This window comes from Cavia porcellus, unplaced genomic scaffold, assembly GCF_034190915.1.
Source record: "Cavia porcellus strain 051 isolate PalLab524CR breed Dunkin Hartley unplaced genomic scaffold, mCavPor4.1 scaffold_18, whole genome shotgun sequence".
Taxonomy (NCBI): Eukaryota; Metazoa; Chordata; class Mammalia; order Rodentia; family Caviidae; genus Cavia; species Cavia porcellus.
The window spans coordinates 52,690,149-52,713,039 of record NW_026947501.1 but is presented as its reverse complement, the minus strand read 5'-3'; the positions used below and the strand labels follow the sequence as shown (position 1 = coordinate 52,713,039).

Genomic DNA, 22,891 nt, shown 5'->3' with positions numbered 1-22,891 from the left:
AGTTTGAGAGCCCACAACTCATGAATTATGTTTCACAGGTCTGGGAAGGCCCAAAGGTCAGTGGTGGAAGCTTAAAAGTCTGTGCCAGCGGGGTGAAGGATCTGTGCCAGTAGGTAGGGGGTTCTGCAGTGGAGCCAAGACATGACACTCAAAGTAAGGACCAGGGCTCTCCTGAAGAGTACCATAGCCATCCTCAGTGACAATGAAGTCCCAAACTCCTCTGATGATGAGAACAGCAGAGTACATATCAGAAAGCCTGCATAACAAACTTCTCCTGAAGATTAAACAGCACACATCTTGCCCTCTGGAGCCAGGAAGTGATGCTCAGAGTAAGGACCAGAGCTCCCCCAAAGTGAACGGCAGCTACTCTCAGCAACAAGGTCCTGAGTTCCTCTGGCTGAGTTCATATCAGCAGAGCCAGCATGACAAGCTCCTTGAGGAAAACCAACAGCTCCAAACAACAACAGTTAGGAAAACTCACAATGCTAACATTATTCTTTTGCTCTTCATGTCTTTTTATGCTGACAACTTTGCTCAGGTGGAAATCTACACCCAGTTCCACCCAGTTTAATTGAGTTGGTGTTAAGTTGACCACCAGTTTTTCATCCATGACAGTATCCCATCTTAGCTTTCCAGATATCCAAATAAAAGCAGATATCCAAATAAAAACTTGGACATAAATATTCATAGCTTTACCAACAGTGCCCCAAGTCTGGAAATAATTTCCCATCAAGACGGGAATGGTTCAGGAGATATTGATATGTAGTGTACAATTGGATACTACTCAGCAACGAAAAGAACAAACTCACATTACAACGGGTGAGTCTCAGAATATTTACATGAATGAAGGGAGGCAAAGAGAAAGTATCTCTGATTTCATTTATATAAAAATTCTAGAAAATTGAAAGTAAGGGACTGAAAACTCAGTCGTTTCTTGAGAATTAGGAAAAGAGGCTGTAGATAGGAAGAAGATTTACAGTGGGTGCAGGAGACTTCTTGGGGGTTACACACGAGTTTGTTACCTTGATCGTAAGATTTTACAAGTGTGAATGTCTGAGCTTCCCTAGCGATAAATTTTATGTGTTCAGTTTATCGTAGGTGCTTTGTATGTTTGTAAGGTTGGCTAGAAATGGAAGGAGTCCCATGAAACTCTTGAGGTTTTTCTTTCCACTGCAGTTAGTTTTCGGTTAGAAGTGTCTAAAATTTGCACTCTCTCATATAACTTCATGATGCAGGACGGGGAGCTAACGCTTTTGCTCCGGGAAATGGAGCAGGGGTACAGAGACCTGGAGAAGATGCAGGACCTGTACTCTGAGTCCCTGATCGTGGACTGGTGTTACAACGGAGAGAGGGAAGGCAACAGCAAGTGAGTGTGCCCACTCTGTCACCCAGGGCCAGGGTCCTCTCAAACTCTCACTCCTCTTTTCTGAAATCTGCAAGATTTCTTACAGTGAAATATTCACATAGCACGAATATCATTTGTTTTTTATTTTGCTTTTAGCTTTTTTAAAAAATCTTTTTTGTCTTTTTTTTTTTTAATCGGTACCAGGGATCCTACTCATGACCACATACTTGCAAGGCAGGTGCTTATGCCGCTGAGCTAAATCCCCAGCCCCTGCTTTTAGCTTTTGAGACAGGGTCTTGCTATGTAGGTCACGGTAGCTTTGAACTCACTTTGTAGCATAGGTTGGCCTAGAATAAAACTCGTGATCCTCCTGCCTCAGCTTCCTGAGAACTGGGTTTACAAACACTCACTGCCACAGCCTTTCATGGCATTAATTTTTAAATATTTAGGATACATTTACAGGAGCACATTTTCTAAACTCAGCAAATTTGGGTGAGAAAAACAGCATCAAATGAATGAGCTGCACTCAAATGTAAATTACCTTCTCTACACTTCTAGCCAGCAAATCAATTATCTTTTTCTTTTTAATTAGACTTAAAATCTCAGGACTAAATGCCCACCTATCTCCTGGAGATTGAATTGATGAGTGGACTATATCCACTATTTGATTGAGAAGTGGATACGGTCTTCTTTTTGTCATTTTTGAGAGTTGGAGGAGGCAGAGAAGTGTCTTACAATTCTGTTAGGTGTTTGCACAAGTTGGCTAACCTTGCTGGGCCTTGGTTTCCTCATCTACATAGAGCCTGGGGGTAACAGTAGGGAGAGGCCAGCACTGGGTTGAAGAGAGTGTGCCTGGCTTGTGAGTGCTGTGGCTTAGTTAACCTCAGAGAAGGGACACTGTGCATGCTGGGTACTTGATCCTAACAAGCTTAGGAAAGTTTAATTCTACACTCAGCTATGACCGGCACCATGTTGAAGGGGCTGGAGGAGGAGGAGAGTAGATGTCACAGTGCTGGAGAAGGAGATTGCCCTGAAAAGAGTCCAGTCTGTGGCCACTAAGTTCAGAGCTTCAGAGGCAGAATGCCAGGGCAAGTACTGGAGATTTCCAGACACTTTCAGAGTGCTCTACAGAGATCGCTGGCTTGCCTGGGAGGTCCTGAGCAGGAGCTTCCCTTCCTGGCTTTTATCTGGGTTGCTGGTTGACTGGGGTTAACAACTTGGGTTTCTGTAATTGTTCTGTGTTGACACCCAGCTTTGCCTCCCACAAGTCATCTGGTCACATTCAGGTGACTTTTTTTTTTTTTTTTTTTTTTTTTGCCTCAGGTCTAGATGAGAAAAGTGAGTAAGTTAGGGGGGATCCAGTGACTTCAATAAGGTCACAGCATTGAACAGACCCGTGGTAGAGACCCCGCATCTTCCACCCATCCTTGTGCCTGAGGCAGGGCAAAGGCCTATGTTTATATTAACTGAATAGAGGAGGGCTTATTTCTCTAAGTGTGCAGTGTTTATAACAGGAACCCACCACCTTAATGCTTCCTTCTTGATAGATTTTCTCTTTTTTCTCCCTTTTTTTATGTTGTGTTGTTTTGTTTTTGTTTTTTATTACTTTTTATCCAAATCAAAATAGGCATCAAAAGGAAATCTCTTCTATAGCAAAACTTCAATCTGATATTGAATCAACACCAACCTCGCTCCCAAATATGTCAAAAGTACCCTGGGACCTATCAAATCAAAAGACACAGAAAAAGAAAGTCCTCCATGCAGGTAGGTATCAGTGATAAAAGAGCTTGACTCTACTGTGTTTTCTTCAAAGCAAGGTGACACAGTAAAACCAGACTCCCACAGTATTTTGTTAAGCCTATGGGGGTTTGTGGTCATTGTTGTTACTGCTGTATGGAGACCAAACCCCAAGGCCTTGCAATGCTGGGTAGATGCTCTCCTGCTAAGCTGCATCTCCAGCCCCTGGTGAGGTTTTTAATTGAAATTTTTATTAAAGTAATTGTATGGTCACACAAACCCATAGACCTCACCTGCATCCTACCTTGTCCAATGATGTTATCTTACAAAACAGTATTACAATATTGAAAGCAGGATATTGACATTGAAACCATCCACAGGTCTTATTCAAGTTACTCCAGTTTTCCTGGCCTCATTTGTACAGGTAGAAAGTGTGTGTCATGTGCCTGGCCGTCTTACACAGTCTATGCACTTTGGTCATTTGGGGAGGGTTGGGTGCTTGTTCTTTATCAAATTGAGGAGATTCTCCACATTCTTAGCTTTCTGAAAGCTTTTGTCATAAAATAGGCTTAGATTTTGTCAAATCCTTTCTCTATGTCAATGGATGTGTGATTTTTCTTCTTGGGTCTATTGATAACAGTCAGTTCCATTGATTTCAAATGTCAAACAGCCTTGCATACCTTGAGTAATTCCTGTTTAGTATGTATGTATAATATATTACTGTATTGCTAGATCCCACTTGCCAATATTTTGTTAAAGAGTTTTGTAACAAAATACATGAAAGTATTTCCAATTTTGGCATCAAGCTAACCCTAACATAAAATGAGTGGGGAAGTTCCACTTCTCTTTCCCTGTAAATTGATATAATTTTTTGGATGTTGGATAAATTGTCATGGAGCCACTTGGGCCTAGAGATTTCTTTTTCAAGATGTTTTTCTTAACAATTCAATTTATATAATGGCTTTAACATCATTACCTACTTTATTGTGTTTGGATTTGGGAATTTGTGGTTTTTTTTTTTTTTTTGAAGGTAGTAAAATACAACAGAAGAAGACAGAATAAAGCCAACTGAGACAGTACAGTGAAACTGGTACAGAACTAGGGCTGGGGATTTAGCTCAGCGGCATAAGCGCCTGCCTTGCAAGCAGGCAGTCGTGGGTTCGATCCCCGGTACTGATAAAAAGGGAAAAGACAAAAAAAAAAAAAAAAAAAAAATTGGTACAAAACTTCACAGCAGGTTACCAGCATAACAATAATAGGTGTCACACTATATCTCATTATCTTCACAATAATTGTTCTTTCAATCATGTCTATCAAAATAAAATGAAATACAGAACATTATAGAACTTATTAAAACAGAGTATTGAATAGAGCAGTACCATTAATCAGAATAAAGCAAAACAGTAATAAAAATATTTGCCTTCAAAGAGACGGTAGAAGGAAATCCCCCTTATTTGCTATGGTCAACCTCCCAAGAGATGCTCAGATCTCTGGTTCCTATTTGCTAAGTGGAATGTTTGACTCAGCCCATGCACCAGTGGGCTCACTATTGCTTAGCAAAGAGGCAGGCTGGTTGTTTGATTTCCCAGTGTCCTAAGATCCAACATGGTGTGGATCTCAGGAGACACTGGTGGTTCTCCCCCTGGATGGACTGCAACCTGCCACACCACAGTCACTTTCCAGGGAGGCGAGCTGCGTGCTCGGTTTCCCAGGGTCCTAAGTTCCAACATTGGAGTTTGTGGTTTTAAAAGAATTGGTCTGTATTTTTTTAGTTTGTCAAATTTATGAGACTTAATTTATGAATTCATGGATTAATACAAGTTTAAATTACAAGCTTATGAATTAATAGGTTTGTTGTATTTTTTTAACTTTTCAGTGCCTTCAAGACTTGTTGTAGTACCTCCCTTTCATTTTTCATAATAGTACTTTGTGTCTTTTTTCTTCAGTCTTGCTAGAAATTTCATCAGTTTAATTTTTTAGTTGTTCAAAGAGAATTCATAATTGATCATTTGAAATTTTTGTAAGATAATTCTAACTTCAGACTCATCTTGACAGAATCATTTGGTTTTTTTTCTTTTTTTTTCTCTTTTTAATGTGTGGTTTCTTAATTCTTAATCAGACATGTGTTTTTTGTTTTTTTTTTTTTGATAACCTCCTGGATGTTTTGTCTACATTAGGGATTCTGGACTTTGCTTATATCTTTTGTTTGGGGAAGTAATCACACTGTTTAAATTCAGCATGGCAATTTAATTTTCATAGCCTTCATGGTATTATTTTGGAGCTTATTTTCTGTGTCCCTGTAGGGCTCTCAGGCTGGAATGCCAGGGGAGGGTTGTGGTGGCTTCTCCCAGGGCTGCCTCCTGGGTACCGCTGTCCCTAAGCCAGATGGAAGACTTCAAGCTCACAGGGACCCAGAGGCCTCCTGGAACAGGCACTCTCTGTACCCCAACCTCTCACGTGTGATCGCTACCTGCTCTTGAAGTCTCTGTACATGGAAGTCACGTCCTGGGTCCATGGGGGACAAATAGGCTTCCTATACCGCCACTTCTGTGATTCCGTTCCTTCTTCCAATCCGCCTGCTTCCCACAGGAAACCCGTCCTGCACTACAGCCGCTGTTTACCAGTTGCCCTGAGCATTTTAGTGGCCTTTGTGACTTTCACTATTTCCCTTAGACTGGGATCCTTGGTATCGAAAGTACTGTGTGCCGAATTTTTATTTTACTTCCATTGCTAATGTCCAGGAATACTGAAATGTGGTGAATGACTATACAGAGTTTGCAGTGTAGTTAAATGCTAGAATCTGATTTCAGATAAATATGTTTTCATTCAATATTTGCAAGGTTGGGACTAGTGCAGTCTTTATGCTCGGGGACTTTGAGAGCTACATTTCATTTGCATTTGACATACTTGTGTGTCTGCTTATTACTCTCTAGTGTCTTGCTTAATTTTCTTTCATCGATGGAGCAAAATACCCGACACACAAAATGAAGAAAAGAAGGGTTTGTTTAGCTCACAGTTTGTGGAGGTTTCAGTCCATAATCAGCTGTCTCCAAGGCAGGGTGGCAGGGCACTGGGGTAACACTTCAAGGCAGCAGTCAGAGCAAAAGGTAATGTAGCCCTCACACAATCTCTGTGCCCTTCTCTTGCACAGGATGGGGGTGTTTACAAAGTGAGAAAGCTGGCTCCCTGCTGAGTCTCTTAGTTAAACTTCTCAAGGTGACACAGTGTATCAAGCCTAACATCTAGTGACTCTGGTCAAGGTGATCTGCCACTGTGGTCACCATAGGCACTCAGCTCTGTTGTATTGGCCATTGATCTTTTTTGATCACACAATGCCCAAGAAAATTTACCTTTTTTTAATTAAAAAAAAAAGCAAAACAGAAAAAAGGATAGAAATGATACAGAATTTTTAAAAATAACATTAAGAAATCACTACTAGTTGATATATTACATAGTGTTATCTAAAGTTATCTTTTTTAACTATTGGTTACAGAGTAGCTGTAACTGAGCTCTCCTCTTTTTTGCCTAGAAAAACAGTGAGCGTTACAAAGCACCCTCCCACCTGCTTGTGTGGAGACCACTGGTATCCTCTTCTGTACGAAAGGTAGACCATTTGCAGATCACCTGCTAATCTTCATGCCAGTGATCTATTTTCTTGTAGGAGAGAGCAATAGAATTCCTAAAAAAGCAAAAGCTTTCTTTAGCTGGTGGCAGAAAACCAAGCCAGGGAGGTTTGAGCCCCGGGCGGAATTCAGTGTATGGCTGCTGGCTTGAAGAGGCAGGACCACATCGGAAGTGATGCAGGAGATGTAGGAGACGAGAGAGGCCCCTGGCCAAGAGCCACCAAGGAAATAAGGATCTCAGTCCTAGAGCTGCAGGGCAGCGCATTCTGCTGACAACCTCGGCAAGCTCAGAAGTGCGTTTCTTCCCACCAGAGGCACAGACTGGAACCAGAGCGGGCTGTTATCACAGCATTCGCTTATTGGCAGCCGCCCCATCCCCTGAGGCCGGGAGACTAAATTGCATTCCTGTTTCACAGATCCACTGAAACAGTGGTATGTAAAGAAGTCTCTCCTTCCCTCCCAAATTCCTTCAACATCTTTCCTTCTGGTACCAACAGAATCGACCAGAACCAGCCTCCTCAGAAGCCAGATGTTCACCCTCAAGAGCTCAGCCTTCAAACCCAGGGAGGACAGCTTCTCCACCTCCGGTACCTGGAGCTCTGCTCCAAGTGACCAAGGCAAGCCCCAGGCGTCCCTCTCTCAGGGGACTACTGGCTTCCTTTTGCCCAGGGTCCCTATTCCAGAAGGATCTGGGTGGAGGGTGGGGGGAACAGAGTGTATCTTAAATGTTCCCAGATCACTGCCTGTGCAAAGAGTCCTTGTAAACCAGGGCTGCCACTGAGTCCATGGGCTTAGGGCCCAGACTTGGGTGTTTAACACATGCAGTTCGTGTAACTCCGGTGCCAGTGCTCATGCCTGCTGCCACTCTCGGCTTTTGATTGGACACTCTTGTACTTCAGAGTGGGACCATTTTCTTCTCTTCACTCACGGGTGTCCACATCCAATGAGCCACTCTTTGGTCCAAATGTCAGACTTTGGGGACTAAATGTGAGGGGACTTTGCATTGTCCATTCAGTACTTATTACTATTCATAAATGGCATTACTCTTAAAATAATAAACTTTAAAAGTTGAAATCTTATAGTATTTCTCTATATTTCAAATAGTTGATGAATAAATCCCAAACACACACACACACACACACACACACACACACACACACACACACAGAGTCCCCCAAGTAGTAGTTGCTCACCACAGCTAATCAAGTTCGCTACCGCGGTGCTGCTCCTCACTTCTGATTAGCTGGCAGTTACACACACAGCCTTAAGGGTTTATTGTATGGTGAACTGGGTGGGGTTTCTTAGGACATGAATAGACTATGATTTCTTAATCAGCATGTACCCAAGCACACCTCTGTCTAAGTGCTGCTTGTCAATAATACTCCTTCCCATTTTTAAATCCAGTGTTATATAAAGATACACATTTAAAATCCCAAATACTAACTTCAAAATGTGAGCTCACAATGAAACAAAGTCTTTTGATTTCCCCATAGAACTAAGGAGCTGCAGAATGAACCTTAGATGGCTAGCAAGTCTCTCCTCTATAAGTACAAGATGTCTGAGCTCACTGAACTATCCGTTCACAGTATTCTTATGGAGCATTTTAAATGTTTCCTGGAGACAGAGAGAATGCGTACGTGTGATTCTTGCAGGGATAGAGATCTCAGGGGACCTGGGGTGCAGAGGATGTGCAAAGCAGTAATAACAGTGTGCTGGGGCAGCCCCAGGGGTCCCTCTCTCAGGGGACCCGTGTTTCTGTCTGTAGGTAAACCCCAAATGCATCTTTCCCAGAGCCCACTTAGAAGCTTCAGTCACAGCTGGACTGAACGGTTGTGATCCTTTTTTCATTTTGATGCAAACCTTATAAATCAGGAATGTACACAGCTGCCTCCTCTCCCTCTGCAGACCTCAGCCCCCTACTGACCAGCAAGAACCCGGGTGATGATCTGTCAGGAAGATGGACCACAGAAGGGAGCCAAACTTGCAGCAAGGAGTGAGTGCTTTAATTTGCAAGGACAACTTTGATATGTTTTGTTTGTTACCAACCAGGCAGAAAGTTTTATAGCCCACAATCGCGTGCTCCTAGATCTTCAGAGATGTCCTCGGCAACCTGGCTCCAGATCCACGGCCTGGAGGCCAAGAAGCTCACCCTCATGGACGCCTTGTTGGTGACGGCGGTGCCCCACAGCCCCACCTATGTCCCCATCCTGGATAAGCTTGTGCTCTCCAAGGTCTTTGACGAGGTAATTGGATTGTCCCTGCCGGAGGGATTTATTTTACTTTCTGCTCAAATGAAAAACAATCCGTTTCGATCTCTTGTGCAGTTATAGCAGTAATGTATTTCAGCTATCAGAGGAAATGATCTGCGAAGGCAGTGACAAGGAGAGAGACGCCCTTTGAGCTCTGGTTAAGCCAAGGCAATTGGCCTTCATTGGCAGTTTGTGGCTCACTGCTGTGGGCGGAAGAGTGGTACAGCAGAAATGTCTGAAAACTGGGGGTACGTTACCCAAGTCAGAGGAAGAGGCCCTGTGAGTGCCCTTCACCCTCTCTGAAGCGCCAGATGTCGAGGAAGGCTGAGTGGGTGCCTCTGGCCCTTGACACTGCAGACTCTGAATCCATGGATTCAGCCAATCTCAGATTGAATAGCTACGAAAAAATTTGTATTGAACACATACAGATGTTTTTCCCTCTTGTCATTATTCCCTGACTGATACAGTATAGCAATTGCCTGCTCAGCATTTGCATTGCATTAGGTACAGGAGTATTGTGCAGATGATTTAAAACCCGCGGGAGGATGAACACAAGTTATGAGCAGAGACCACAGCACTTTTTGGAAGCGCCTCGAGCACATGCAGATTTTGGTGCCTGCAGCAGGTACAAGGGCCTGGGCCGTGTCCCTAAGTACAGTTGTACTACAAGGTTACCAAGGAATCTGGTAACAAGGTGAACCTGGTCTTAATTAGAACAGTTCATTAGAGCAGCCGGGTTGCAGAGGGATGAGGGACATGAAAGAAATATGACCAGGAAGACCCGCACCTTCCTGGCCAATACGACCACAGCTAATGATTTCATCCGTAGCATTCCTGGCTGTACAACCACCAAGTGGGGACAGTTATCTTTTAAAGACCTTTTGCATGCTGTAGCACTTATAGAGAAATTGGTAAAGTGTCTGGGTTTTGCTTTGACACAATCTTGACGCTTGGGTGGAGGCAGTACATAAAACAGATTGGCCAGGCATTGATAATTATTAAATCTAGATGATAACAATATTGGGAGAAGGACTCTTTAAACTCCTTTTTTCTGCTTAATGTATATTTGAAAATTTATGGGATAAGAAAGTGGAAAAAAATCAAGCAGAAAAATCTTTCATGGCCTGTGCCTATAATACTAGCACTTGGGAGGCTGAGGCAGGAGAATTTCTATGAGTTCAAGGCCAGTCTGGGCTACAAAGTGAATGGAAGGCCAGCCTGAGCTTCACAGGGGGACTGTGACTCAAAACGACAATAAATAAATAAATAAAAATAACAATTTTTAAAAAGAAAGAAAAAAAAACCTTTCAAAAGAAAAGGTCTTGTTTAAGGGCCTTGAAATAGCTGAGATGTGATGTGTTTGGATGAAACAGATGAGCTGGTGATGTTTTTAATTAGTTGCATTTAAATAATTACAACTATGGAGATTAATGTGCATCTCTCTGACATCACAGGCACTTACTCTGGAACACACGTGTCTTATTTAGCTTCGTTCTCACTGACTTCCTCTGAGTTTCAGGGATGAAAGAGAAACTGGACACTGATTCATTTCTTCTAGGAAGTTTGGTGACAGTTTCTTCACATTCTGCGCATTTGTTATATTAACACTCGTGAGTTTTATTTGGAACAAAATATATTTAGTGACCTCTGCCTGGAAATCAAACATCCACAGGCTTACCACTCTGCCTTGGAAACTTCCCAACAACCCGAGACACATTGAAAAGTAAATTTTCCAAAAAATAAATGCAGTTGGGCAGGGAAGTATAAGCATGTAGTCAAAGGAAGGCAAGATTTAGAGACTGGATATGTTTTTTAAATGTTGAAAATATCCGTAACATTTACAATGACTAAGAATAGTATCTTAGAATAGTGTCTTAAATACGTGTGTATCAGTGTCTTAAGAAAGTGGTGGCATCTCCAATGTGTATCCGTATGAGTGAGTCTGTGCATAAATTGGCATCCACTTAAACACACATATGCAGACTCACCACAAAAATTAAGAAAATGATAAATAATCCAATGACAATCTAGGGAGAAAGGGTGAGGAGAGTCAAAACTGCAAAACAAAATGAAGCAAAAGTTAATTTCAGTGGTAGCCAAATGTGTGACTTAGAAAAAAACGCAAATTGGATATCAATTAGGCAACCCTGTCTCCCGTAAAATTAGCAAGATTAGGAAATACTAAAGAACAGTAGTGACAAAGAGAAAATAAAATGGGAAACTTTATGTCTTGATAATGGGAATTTAAATTGGTGCAATGCTGTTGCAATGTGTTCGGAGGATTTAAGAGTCTATGACATTTAACCCAGCAAGTCCATCACTAGGACTCTGTAAGGAAGTGCTCTAACCAGAAATCCTGACACATGCATGCTGAAAACAATTATTGCTATTTAATATCTAACAAGAGAAACTTGATATCAACCTAAATACCTGATAGGTACATTCATATAATGGAATGTCATCAGTTCATTACTATCACATTTCTGAAGAAAAAGTAATATGAGGAAAAGTCCTTGGTATCATTCTGAATTAAAAAATCAGAGTACCAACTCCATATATAGCACATTAGACATCATAGATGGACAGATGTGATACAGACATATATAACAAGCCCTGAAGGAGTTTAAACCCAGGGCTTTTGCACTGAGCTCTATCCTCACCTCTATTTTATTTTTTATTTCGAAACAGGATCTTGCTAAGTCACTGAGTTGCAGATGGTAGCCTCAAACTTCTGACCCTCCTGCTCAGCCTCTCGAAATGTTAATTCTTTAGCTGTGTAGTGACATTGCTTGTAACATTTGTTTTTTATTTACATATTTTTAAAAGCTTTTTGGCAGTACTTTTAACTTTTTACATATATGAACTATATGCTGACAGAAAACTAAGGAAAGCAGAACTAAAAACAAATGATAAAATGGTGAAAATATAAAAGGAACTTCACTTTTAATTGTTTTGTTTTTACCTGAGTGATGTGTGAGTAGAGTCTGTGTGTGTGGTACCTGAGCCATGCAGAAGCCTTGAGAGCGAGACATGGGCACTTCTGACACACTTTCACCCAGGAGGAGGGAGACATTCTGAGCAGTTTTATCAATTTCATTTTAACCCTTTCCCTACCTGCACCGTATGTAGGTATAAGCATAACTTGAACAGATATTTTAATGAGCATAAAATAAGATACCTGTTAGGTGGATTTTCCTTTTTACCCTTTAGAAATTACATTTTAGAGACCTCTCTGTGAGGATGGATATATATTTATATATATCCTCCCAATAGTTGCAAGATTATTCCTTATTACTGATTGATACACTGTGTGATTCCTTCTGTTACAAACACTCCTATACCAGATTTCCTTGCCCATAGATGGGGTCGGGAGTCACAGGTGGAAGCCTTTATTTGACAGAGATGCCCTCAGGTGAGACTGCTAGACCCGAAGGGTGTATACATTTTAAATTTGATTACTAAATCCAAACCATTCTCCAAATCATTACATGGCCACCATATAATATTGTCCCTTTCCTAAGAGGAGAACTATATACAATACTTACTGAGAATCATTTGTTCTGTGAATGTAGAAGTGCTTTGAAAATCCTCAAAGTAAGCCAGGCGTGGTGGATCACACCTGGGAGGCTGAGGCAGGAGGATCATTGCGAATTCGAGACCAGCCTAGGCTACAAAGTGAGCTCAAGGCCAGCCTGAACTGGACAGCGAGACCCTGTCTCAAAAAGACCAAAAAAAAAAAAAAAAAAATCCTCAAAGTAGAATGCAGACATAAAGTCTTTATTTGATTTCCCTCTCCCTCTCTGGATCCTATGCAGAAGTAAGCTTAGTAACTCGGTCCAACATTCAGTGATGTGTTCTTCGGAGTGGATGCCATGGACCTGCACTCTGGGAATAATAGCACACCTGCTCCCTGCTTGTGACAGGATCCAAAGAAGTAACGTGTGTGATGCACAGTGCTTCCCAAGCTCTTGCTAAATGTTGACTTTTGTTACAGAAATAATTGTCCTCAACTGTTATGTGCTGACTGTATACCTTCGCTGGGTTCTAGGATGCCTGACAATATTCCTACCCATGCACAACTGGTGGTCTTAGAGAAGAAACAGAATACGAACAGGAATACAGGCCCATCAGAGAAAGCTCCTTGGCCTGTGGCGTCCCATTCCAGCCTGGGGAAAGGAGGAGACAGGGGTGAGGTGGGAGAGGAGGGTCCCGTGCACAGGGAGCCATGGGGGCAGGGAGAGTTTGTCACTGGGTATGGGGGTGCAAGGTCCAGGCGGGGAGGTCCCCAGCAGCACGGGGGAGGGTCCTAGGCAGGCAGGAAGTCACACCCGCAGCACAGAACATCAAGGGCCGTCCTAGGGTGCCAGCCTGGAGGAGGAGCAGAGGAAGCTGGGCTCTGCAGAATGCTGTGCTCTCCTGCCGCTAGGAAGCACAGCCCAGGGAAGGGGTGGGCCTCTGCCAGGGCACTGCGTGGGCACCGTGCTTGGTTCCTTGGCAGCACTGTGAACCCTCCCCACAAACCTGGGGGCATGGGGCAGCTGCCCTGACACCCACGCCCCCTCGTTAACGTGAAGGACTGCAGTCCTGATGGTGCATTCCAGCTGTACCTTCGGAGCACATGCTATATCTTTACTTCTTAAATTTGTTTGATTTTTATTGCAAGATCCTAATTATGCACATTTGATGGGGCCCCAAGATGTCTTGGTGTAGGAGGGGTGATCAAAACGTGGAGAATGTTTAAATTTTTTTCAAAAAGCAGTAAAATTAATAAACAGTAACAGTAATAAACAACCAAAGACACTTTGCCATTGATCAATACCCCCTCTTGCTTCAAATACACATTGTGAGTGTCTTTGCAAGGTGTCATCAAAACCATAGTGAAGAAAGGCAGGCTTGTGCGAACATAACTGTGTGTGCTCATTCTCCTAATCCCCCGTGCCCTGCATCGGGTGACTTCAGACTTCCCCAAAGTCAGGATGACTATGAAAGGTCAACCGTTGGAAGGAACTCCACGCATCGCAGCAGCTGTGACAGCTCAGCTCAAGATGCTCACACCAGCGGACCCCAGAGCTGCTTTTGAAAGTGGCAAGACAGATGGGAGGAGAAGTGCATTGTAAATGAGGGGGATTAATGGCAACACGTTCTTTGCTGTGGCACGTTTGTAAAGATTTAAGTATCCGCCCTGCATTCACCGCACGTGCATAAAATGTTGCATAATAAAGTCAATCTGGATTACATCGTGATCACTTGGCTGGCCTGCCGTGTGTGTGTGAGTGTGTGTGTGTGTGCGTGCGCGCGCACGTGCATGCGTGTGTAGACTACAGGAGCCGACTTACATGTGGAACCTAAAAAGTTGACCTCGTTGAGAATATAACGATGTTTAGCAGAGTCGGGAGCAGGAGAGGGAGGGCAGCAGAGGGGGTTACTGATGGAAGGTACAGCATTTTAGATCCACAGAAGGAAAACGTTTTGAGATCTGTGGCACAGTAAGGGTGTCCACAGTCATGAATAACATTTGCTATCCATATATGCAAAATAACTAAGAAAGCAAATTCCAAATGTCTTGTATTTGTGTGTTTTATTCTGTAATATTTTCTGACTAGAACAGATCCTGGGCTCTACATGCAAAGAATAGTAACACAATAACCTAAAATCTCTCCCACCTCATAAGATTTATAGCTTTTTGAGATTTGGACCTAACATTTTCTGAAAAAGTAGACAGCTGATTGGAGCTGTAAAGGAAACACTCCTGCATTGTACCCCCACTTCACTGAGAATCTTAATGGACTTTTGCCTCTCTTCCACACACGGCCACATCTGTCTGGGTAAAATTATGAAGCAGGGTTTGCTTTTGTCCCCATTTGTTTGTTGTTCCATTCATGACTTATGTATGGGCTCTTTCTTCTTCTTGGATACAATGCTGTTTTGATTTTCAGTTTCCTGAGCCAGCATCAGATCTGTCACCTTGGCAATAAAGTATTGAGCAGAGAAGTTGCCCTGGCAATGCTTCATTATAAGATGTGAAATGGGCCAGATAATTTTATCTCAGTTCTTTCAAAAAGGTTAATTCATCATCGGGTCTTATACAGAATAAGACGGCTTTAGACGTTTGGCGAGCCTAGGATTCAAAGCTCTGTAGTCCCAACTACTTTGAAAAAACAATGAAACAGTTTAGGAAGATTGGACTGCAGTGTTAGAGCCTACATCATTATCTGTCGCCACCACCCTCATCACCACCATCCTCACCATCATCACTGAGTCTTCTGCAACATCTCATCCTGCTCTGGCCTGCTCTGGGTTCTAGCTTTTGCAGATCTGTACTGTGGCCCTGTCTATATGTAATTGGAAAGCTTTTTAACAGAAAGACTAGAAAACATAGGTAAATGAAAAAGAAATGGAGTTATAATCCCACCAGGGACGAGTCTCTGCTGGTCATCTGGCCAGATCCTTTTTATTACGTATGCACCCTTTGTTCACTGCTTTGGCTTTTCCCGCAGTGATGTCAAACTGAACATTTTGCATGTACATTTTTACTCTGCTGTCTACTGAGAACGTCATTCAATGCCAGTACGTGCTCATCTGTTTATTTTAAAAGTTTGGATTTAAAAACCTGAGACATAGTCTCACAAAGCAGGGAAAAGTCTGCTTAGAGTGATCTTGCTACTATTCACTGTGTGGCCCCGTCTTCACGTTGTTCACTGGAGCCGGCAGATGTTTTAGTCTGGAAAGCAGATATTTAAGCTGCCGCTTAAAGCTCAGCAGCTCGCATGACTGCCCTGTCCACAGGGCCATTGCATCTGTATCAAAGATGTACCCGTGTGGGATTTTCACAACCCTTACAGCTCCACTTCATAAGTCTAATAGCCGCGCCTCTTGGCCAGGGTGGTAGTAGGCTCCGGGATAGCTACTGGGAGAACTGAGATAGCTGAAAAACAGTGAAACTGGCGAGTTCAGTCAGGTATAAACAATAAACACATAAACACCAGTGTGATATTACTTTCTCTGTTTCAAAGTGTTTTGTGATTGCTCTTCAGTGCACCTGAAATGTTACCGGGTAAACTTTACCTGTCCTTCTTTAACAGGCTCTAAGTATGGTTATGTATTCTACTTTCCTTCATTTACTATACTGAATATTTTTCTTTTAATGATCATTTAGGATGAGTTTTAATAGTTGTACTAATATTCAATATTATGCTATAATTTAAGTAAATGTTTCTCACATTATTGGGCAGCTTACTTGGAATTTTAAGTGTTCATTTTCCTGGTTTTTTTTTTTTTTTTGCTATTGCTAAAATAAAAAACAATTCAATTTTCCGTTGTTGTATGAAAATGGTACAGTATTTCCTTCTTTTTTTTTTTTTTTTTTTTTTTGTCTTTTTCATTTTTATCGGTACCAAGGATCGAACTCACGATCGCCTGCTTGCAAGGCAGGTGCTTATGCCGCTGAGCTAAATCCCCAGCCCCTAGTATTTCCTTTTTAATATTCAGTTATCATGTATGGATAGATTTCTTATAAAAGCTCACTACCTACATATCCTAAAAGCTTTTTTACATTATTCAGTCTTATAGCAAGCATTTCTTTAAAAATAGCAAAGTCAAACATTATTCATGCCTCTATCAAGAATCTGCAATCCAAACTTAGTTTGCTTTATAATAAGCTAAAATTTTCAGAATGTTGGCTCCTTGGCCATTATTGTCATTTATGTATAGTTTTGATCTTTGAGTATTAAATTAGTGGTTACTTTGTACATTTATTGTGCCAGAAGCTAGTATTTTTAAAAGGGAATAATAAAACTAGAAATTCCATTTAACCCAGATATTCCCATTCTAGAGATCTTCTGGAAAGAATTAAAGACACATTACAGTGATGCCTATGCAGATCCATGTTTATAGCAGCACAGTTCACAATGTCTAAATCTTGGAAACAGATTATATGTCCAATGATATGATAAGCAGATGAAGAAAATGTGTTGTTTAAATGCCATAGAGTAGTACTTTGGCATAAAGACAGATTTGAATAGGAAAATGGATGCACCTTGAGACTGTAATGTTACGTGAAACAAATCAGATACACGAGTTTCAATTTCACATGGCTTCTTTTATATGAGAAACCCAAAATAGAAATAAAGAGCAAAATAAGATCAGTAACAGGAAGTAGGGAGATAGATTTTTCTCAGATGGGAAGGGAACCAAGAGATGGAGGGAGGGAAAGAGAGGGGAGGGAAGGGGGTGAAATCAGAATTAGGGTGTGTTACATACACTTCCGAACTCCACACAGGGACTGGAGTATGTTAACATAACGGACTGTAAACACGTAAACATAATGTATTACAAACTGGACTAAAAAAAATGTAACTTTGCTAAAAAAGGGAATAAAGAACTACAACATTTTATGGAAAGTCATATAAAAAAGGTGAAATAAGTGTCAAGTAACAAAAATTGTAAAGAAATGCATTTGTTTACAGAAAGATTGAAAAAAAAAACAGGAAGAAAAAAATGCTAGTGCCCAGTAGACAGCAAGAATAAATATTACCGTCAATCCTAATAAAGCTGTTCTTGAGTTCAGCGGGTATTTTCTGGGTATTTTATTTAGTTGAGGGGAAAACTGTAATGTAATCAGCCTAAATTGGCTTTTCCGTGACTTTCAGCATTTGCTCCTGCTTTAATGATGATTCCTCCGACACACACACACACACACAAACGCACACACAACTTTCTAACTCTGCCTCTCTGTTATAATTTTGTCCCAAGGGTGTGATTATTATGTGTCAGTTTGGTAGCGCTTAGATCTAGGTCAGCTGCAAGATTGGAAGCAGATATCTGCAGGACTGCCCTCCTTATCAAACGCTGCCCAAGAGGGCCCTCCAGTGTGAATAAGTGATAAGGGTGGTCAGGTGCTTTTCTTCTGAGCCCTCTGCTGCTGCCTATACTCCCTTTCCTCCTGCTGGCTCCTCACAGAAGCTGGGGACCCGCATTCTGAGCCCCCAGCCCTGGCGACCCCTTGTGACCTCACCGTGTCACTGTAGGCGACATCACAAAGAGAATAGCTCCCCTGAGTACCACACCTCCACCATGCGGTGAAAACTAAGGCCGCAGCCTGGGGGTGTGGAGTATGAGTTTGTCCCTCTGCACGCCTGCACGCAGGAAGGAGCCCAAGTGCCGCACTGCAGGACACGATGGCCAGGCAAGGCATGAGAGCCAAGGCCACGAAAGAGGGAAGTAGACTGGGCGAGGATTTATTTGTTTGCTCTGAGTCCTGGGCCAAGTCGGGAACCAAACTGATCCTGATGAAATGTACGATGTTGCTAAATATTTTGTGGTGTTGATTTGAGGAGAGTCAGGAGCTGGTAAATGGGGAGAGATCTTTATAGACGTGTAGGGTGGGTGGGGGAGCGTTTCACGGTCCAGGTTACTTTTTGCCTTTGGAGGTTGATGTGACGTGTCCTAGCTCTGTGCTGAGACGTGATTTCTTTTTCTCCCACTTATGTAAGCTTCGGTTTCAAAGTCCAGTCCTCCCGCCTTTGACCCACTGTCCAGGTCTCTTCTCTTTGAGGAGGACAGCTTAGAAGCCACCTGCCAAACCCACGGGACTGGATGTCACAGGCTTTGAACTTTGTTTCTCTTTAGTGGTCCAAACCTTTACCTTTGGTTTTGTTTGGGATTTTTTGTTTTGTGTTTCGGCTCTTGACGAAATGATGAAATTAATGTATGTAGCTTTCTAGAAACTTAACTACACGAGTGGGCTGAAGGCATAGCCAGGACACCTGCCTACCGGGGGCCAGTCCTGGGTTCCAGCCCCCCCACTGCCAAAACAAGCAAAAACAGGAGAGCTACCTCACCGGTCACAGGAACACTGATTCTTAGAAGTAACTACTCTTGATAGTTGTAAACCGAATGTTTATGTTTTTAGATATTGCTAAAGATAAATAAAACATTACAGAGTTGAAGATTCTTGAACACCTTTTTAAAATACGATCTCAGTCCATTCCCTCTTTTCCCAGAGGTAAATGTCAGCTTAATTTTCAGGTGTGTTTTAATATTCTTAATACGAAAGTGCTAAAATATGATTTCACGGGTTTTAAACTTTATACACAATCAAAGGGAAAGCAAAATGAGTAGCCTTTATTCCAGCAGTAAGTAGGCAGGCAGGAGGCCTTTGTGAATCTGACCTCAGGTAGATCAGTAGTGGACCTTTGACAGCAGAGCTCCCTAAGGGTACAGACCTTTGAACCATAGCTGACCCCGGCTGACATTCACACTGAGCCTGAGACCACGCCCACGCCCTCTGAGGCCACTCCCACGCCCTGAGACCACGCCCATGCCCTCAAAGGACTGATCATTAATTCCTAACAAGCAACATGAGTGTTAAAACCACTGTCTTGTAAGACCTCAGAGCTTGTTTTCTAATGTTGGTTTTCTAATCTTTCTATAGAAATTCTGTTCTGACATTTTATGAATACATAATGAAGTTTCTCCCTCTCTTTATATATCATTATCTATGTACTATATGTCTGTTCCTTTTGTCTGTCTATGCTATTTTCTGGGAAAAGTATTTAATATTACTGCCCAGGTGACCAGTGTTTATTTAAATTATTCTGTCTAGCTTAGAGTTCATTCTATTAAGATGTTTTTGTGTTGCTTCCAATGTCCTTTTTTTTTTCTAAGATAAATTTTTCATTGTTGTTCCCAACCTCTTCTTATGGCCCTTTAATAAATTCTTGTACTTTGACATCTTTTGAAAGACTAATCATAAGTAATTTTGACCGTAGTTAAAATTATCATTAGATTGCTTATAAAATTAAGTGAACCAAAGTTTTAATGATTCATTATTCAGCTATCATTTTTGGTGGTGTGGGCGTGTGTGTGTGTGTGTGTGTGTGTGTGTGTGTGTGTGTGTACCTTTTTATGCAGTGCTAGGATTGAGTCAAAGGCTTCATGCATGCCAGATAAGTGCACTAACCCAGAACTACATCCCTAGCTCTTTCAATTTTTTTTCTAAAATTTTGAGACAGGGTCTTGCTATGTTGCCCCGTCAGGATGCTCCTGCCTCAGTCTCCAGAGTAGTGGGGATTTCAGGTGCCCATCGCTGTGCCTGCTGTCCTGGGGAATTTTAATATGCTAGCTCATGGTAACAGGACTTAAGCCTGCTTTTACCTTTCTCCTCCTGGGTTGCAGTTGTCTCTCGGGAGAGAGAGGGGCTTGTACCCGTTTAGCCTCCAGTCGCGTCTCTGACTGCCCATTTCCCAAGCACTCATAGCCCCGCTGCTCTTCAGGACTTGAGTGAGCCCCAGGTCTCTTTGCACTGCTGCTCTGGCTTTATGTCTACAAATCTATTTGCCAGCTGGGCATCTTTTTCTCTTTATTCCATTATTTTCTTTTTTCCTTTTTCTTCCCTAGTACCAGAGATCGAACCCACGATCTTGTGCTTGCCAGGCAGGCACTTTGCTGCTGAGCTATATCCCTGGCCTTCTTCCATTATTTTCTAACAACACAAACTTTGCATATGATTTTGGAGGCCAGGGGAACCTAAAATCATGAGCTATGTCATCTTGATTGAAAATAAAATGTTTACTTCCAAGAAATAACATCCTGCATTTCCCAAAGGCCTAGATATTCCTTAGGGTTGGCATCCTCCATGATTTTGAAACAAAATGATAGTACAGCTTAGTATTTTCTGCTTAGGCTTTTTATTTAAAAGTTGTGCTCATTTAAGAGCAAGTTTATGTTGTGGATGCGCTGAATGCCACATACCGTGTTGGCAGCAGGCATACAACAATGGGCAAAACTCAGTTCCTACACTTTAAGTAGCTTGCATTCTACTAGGGAAAGGTGGGTCATATGCAGACAGATAAGCACAAGATTATAGATAAGATCACATGAAAGCAGAGTTGGTATACGTGCTGCTGAAACAAGCACAAAAGGTGAAATTTGGAACAAAGAACTATGGAGGGTTCTGATTCTCAGGAAGATGAGGTGAGCATATTTTACTGTTTCTCCCACTGACTTCATGTAATAAATTTTGGACAGAATACCAATGGCCTTTAGCAGCAAAAGGCTCCTAAAAGCATTGGGGAGCCAGGCGTGGTGGTACATGCTGTAATCGTAGCAGTTGAGAGGCTGAAACAGGAGGATCATCAGGAGTTCTGGGCCAGCCTGGGCTACATAGTGAGTTCAAAGCCAGCCTGAAGTACATAGCAAGATCCTGTTTCAAACAAATAAGCAAACAAAATAAAACAAAACAAAATAACAAAAGCAATGGGGAGACAGTAAGTTTGCATTTTCCCCACGAAATCAGAAGCATCCTGAAACCCAGAAAAAAGCACTGGGTAGAGACAGAAGAAATCAAAAGAAGATCCTTTCTGTCATTCTGGTAGCATGTGGTCTCACTGACCACTAAGCTGCCTTTGTCATGTGTCATAAATTAGTAAGGAAAAGCTGGGTGTGGTAGCACACACCTGTAATCCCACATACTAAGAATTTGAGGCAGGAGCAACCTTTGAGGCCAATCTGGGAGATTTGACAAGACACTGTCTCAGAATTTTAAAAAAGATGCCCCAGGAATGGAGCTCAATGGTAAAGCACTTGGCTGTCCTAAGATCATGGGTTTGGTCCCTAATACCATAAAATAAGGCAAGAAAAATGCCTCACCTTATAACTATAAGCAGATAGTCTCAGAAGAAAAGAAAATGTAAAATATATTACCTATCAAAGATGTTTAAGCCCAGCTAGTGATTCACAAAGAAGCAACATGAGATCCTGATTTCTTTTTATCATGTGGTACTTAATGTGGTATTTCTTTTTAAAACGTTTCATAAACACATAATAGCTACACAGAGTTATGGGCTCCTATCTCTCATTGCATGCTCTTACTCACCTGATAGGAGATTCTGAAGATGGTGTTCAATTCTGAGTCTTCTGAGGCAGATTTGGAGTTTTCTCTGTTTCTTGGTTTGTGTGTACCTATGGTCACGGTGCTGACTTTTAAAATATATAGTTTTTAAAACTGGAAAGAAAAGGTTAGCATCTTGGATTCTTTCTTTTTTCTTGGTGATTTCCTGTGTCTTCTAAGTTTTGTGCCTTTGTAATGTATTGATTTTATAGGAAAACATTCCATAACTGTTTGGATAACACTTTCGAAGGCCCGTGTTTGCCTTTCGAGTGACACTTTTCCTCCTTTGGCACTGACCTGCAGGTGTTCCCTCTGGCACATGTGTGCAAGGACACAAATAAGATGACCTTCATTAACCCCCAAGGGGTCAAACTCAACCTCTACAAGCAGAAGGTGGAACAGGCCATCAAGTCCTATGAAAAGTGAGTATTTGTCTCCACTGCCTTTCGAGGGTATGGCTTTTGTTTGTTTTCCATTTTAGCTTAGATTTCTCTTCTCAGAAGCTGCAATGAGGAAGTTTTTCAACATCAATATCAACAGGAACAGCTGACACAGGGACTTTCTGTGCAGTCAGTTCTTTACCTGAATAGTTTCAAGAGAGTCTTAAAGAATCCATCTTCAGGGCCTGGAGTTTAACTCAGTGACCTAAATGCCTGCTTGGCAAGCATGAGGTCATAAGTTTGACCCCAGTCCAAAAAAAAATCCATGTTCTTTTCCCAGACTCTTCCAATCTAATGTTTCCATGAAATCTTTAAAATTTTCCCTCTCAGCACAGCAATTGATGAGGTAATAAAGCCGATACAGTGAGCTCTCCTTCCTCTGGGTTCTGTGAGTGCTCCTTCCTCCACAATCCAGCACAACTTAGTAATTTGCATCGTATTGGTGCCACCATCTTAAATAGTCTCAGCAATCCGGGGCGGGCTGTGCTGCTGAAGTTTTACATAAGGACTTGAGCATCTGCAGACTTTGGAACCGGGGAAGCAGGAGGGGCCATTCTCTCTGCAAATACCCAGGAACACATTATTTAAATTTCACATCAAGTTCATGA

The 22,891-nt window shown here is 42.0% G+C and overlaps 1 protein-coding gene across 6 annotated transcripts in view; it reads left to right on the top strand.

Moving 5' to 3' along the window:
- The window catches only part of Vwa3b (von Willebrand factor A domain containing 3B), a 172,430-nt gene that overhangs the window by 107,875 nt on the left and 41,664 nt on the right, over positions 1-22,891 (top strand). For 5 of the 6 annotated variants that reach the window (XM_063229905.1, XM_063229906.1, XM_023565813.2 and 2 more), the window contains 6 exons: positions 1,236-1,366; positions 2,973-3,109; positions 7,203-7,322; positions 8,611-8,698; positions 8,792-8,948; positions 22,147-22,265. In XM_063229905.1, the coding sequence (XP_063085975.1) occupies positions 1,236-1,366; positions 2,973-3,109; positions 7,203-7,322; positions 8,611-8,698; positions 8,792-8,948; positions 22,147-22,265 (752 nt within the window). Of the gene's footprint in view, positions 1-1,235; positions 1,367-2,972; positions 3,110-7,202; positions 7,323-8,610; positions 8,699-8,754; positions 8,949-22,146; positions 22,266-22,891 lie in introns of all 6 variants that reach the window. The other variant, XM_063229904.1, reaches the window with a different exon arrangement.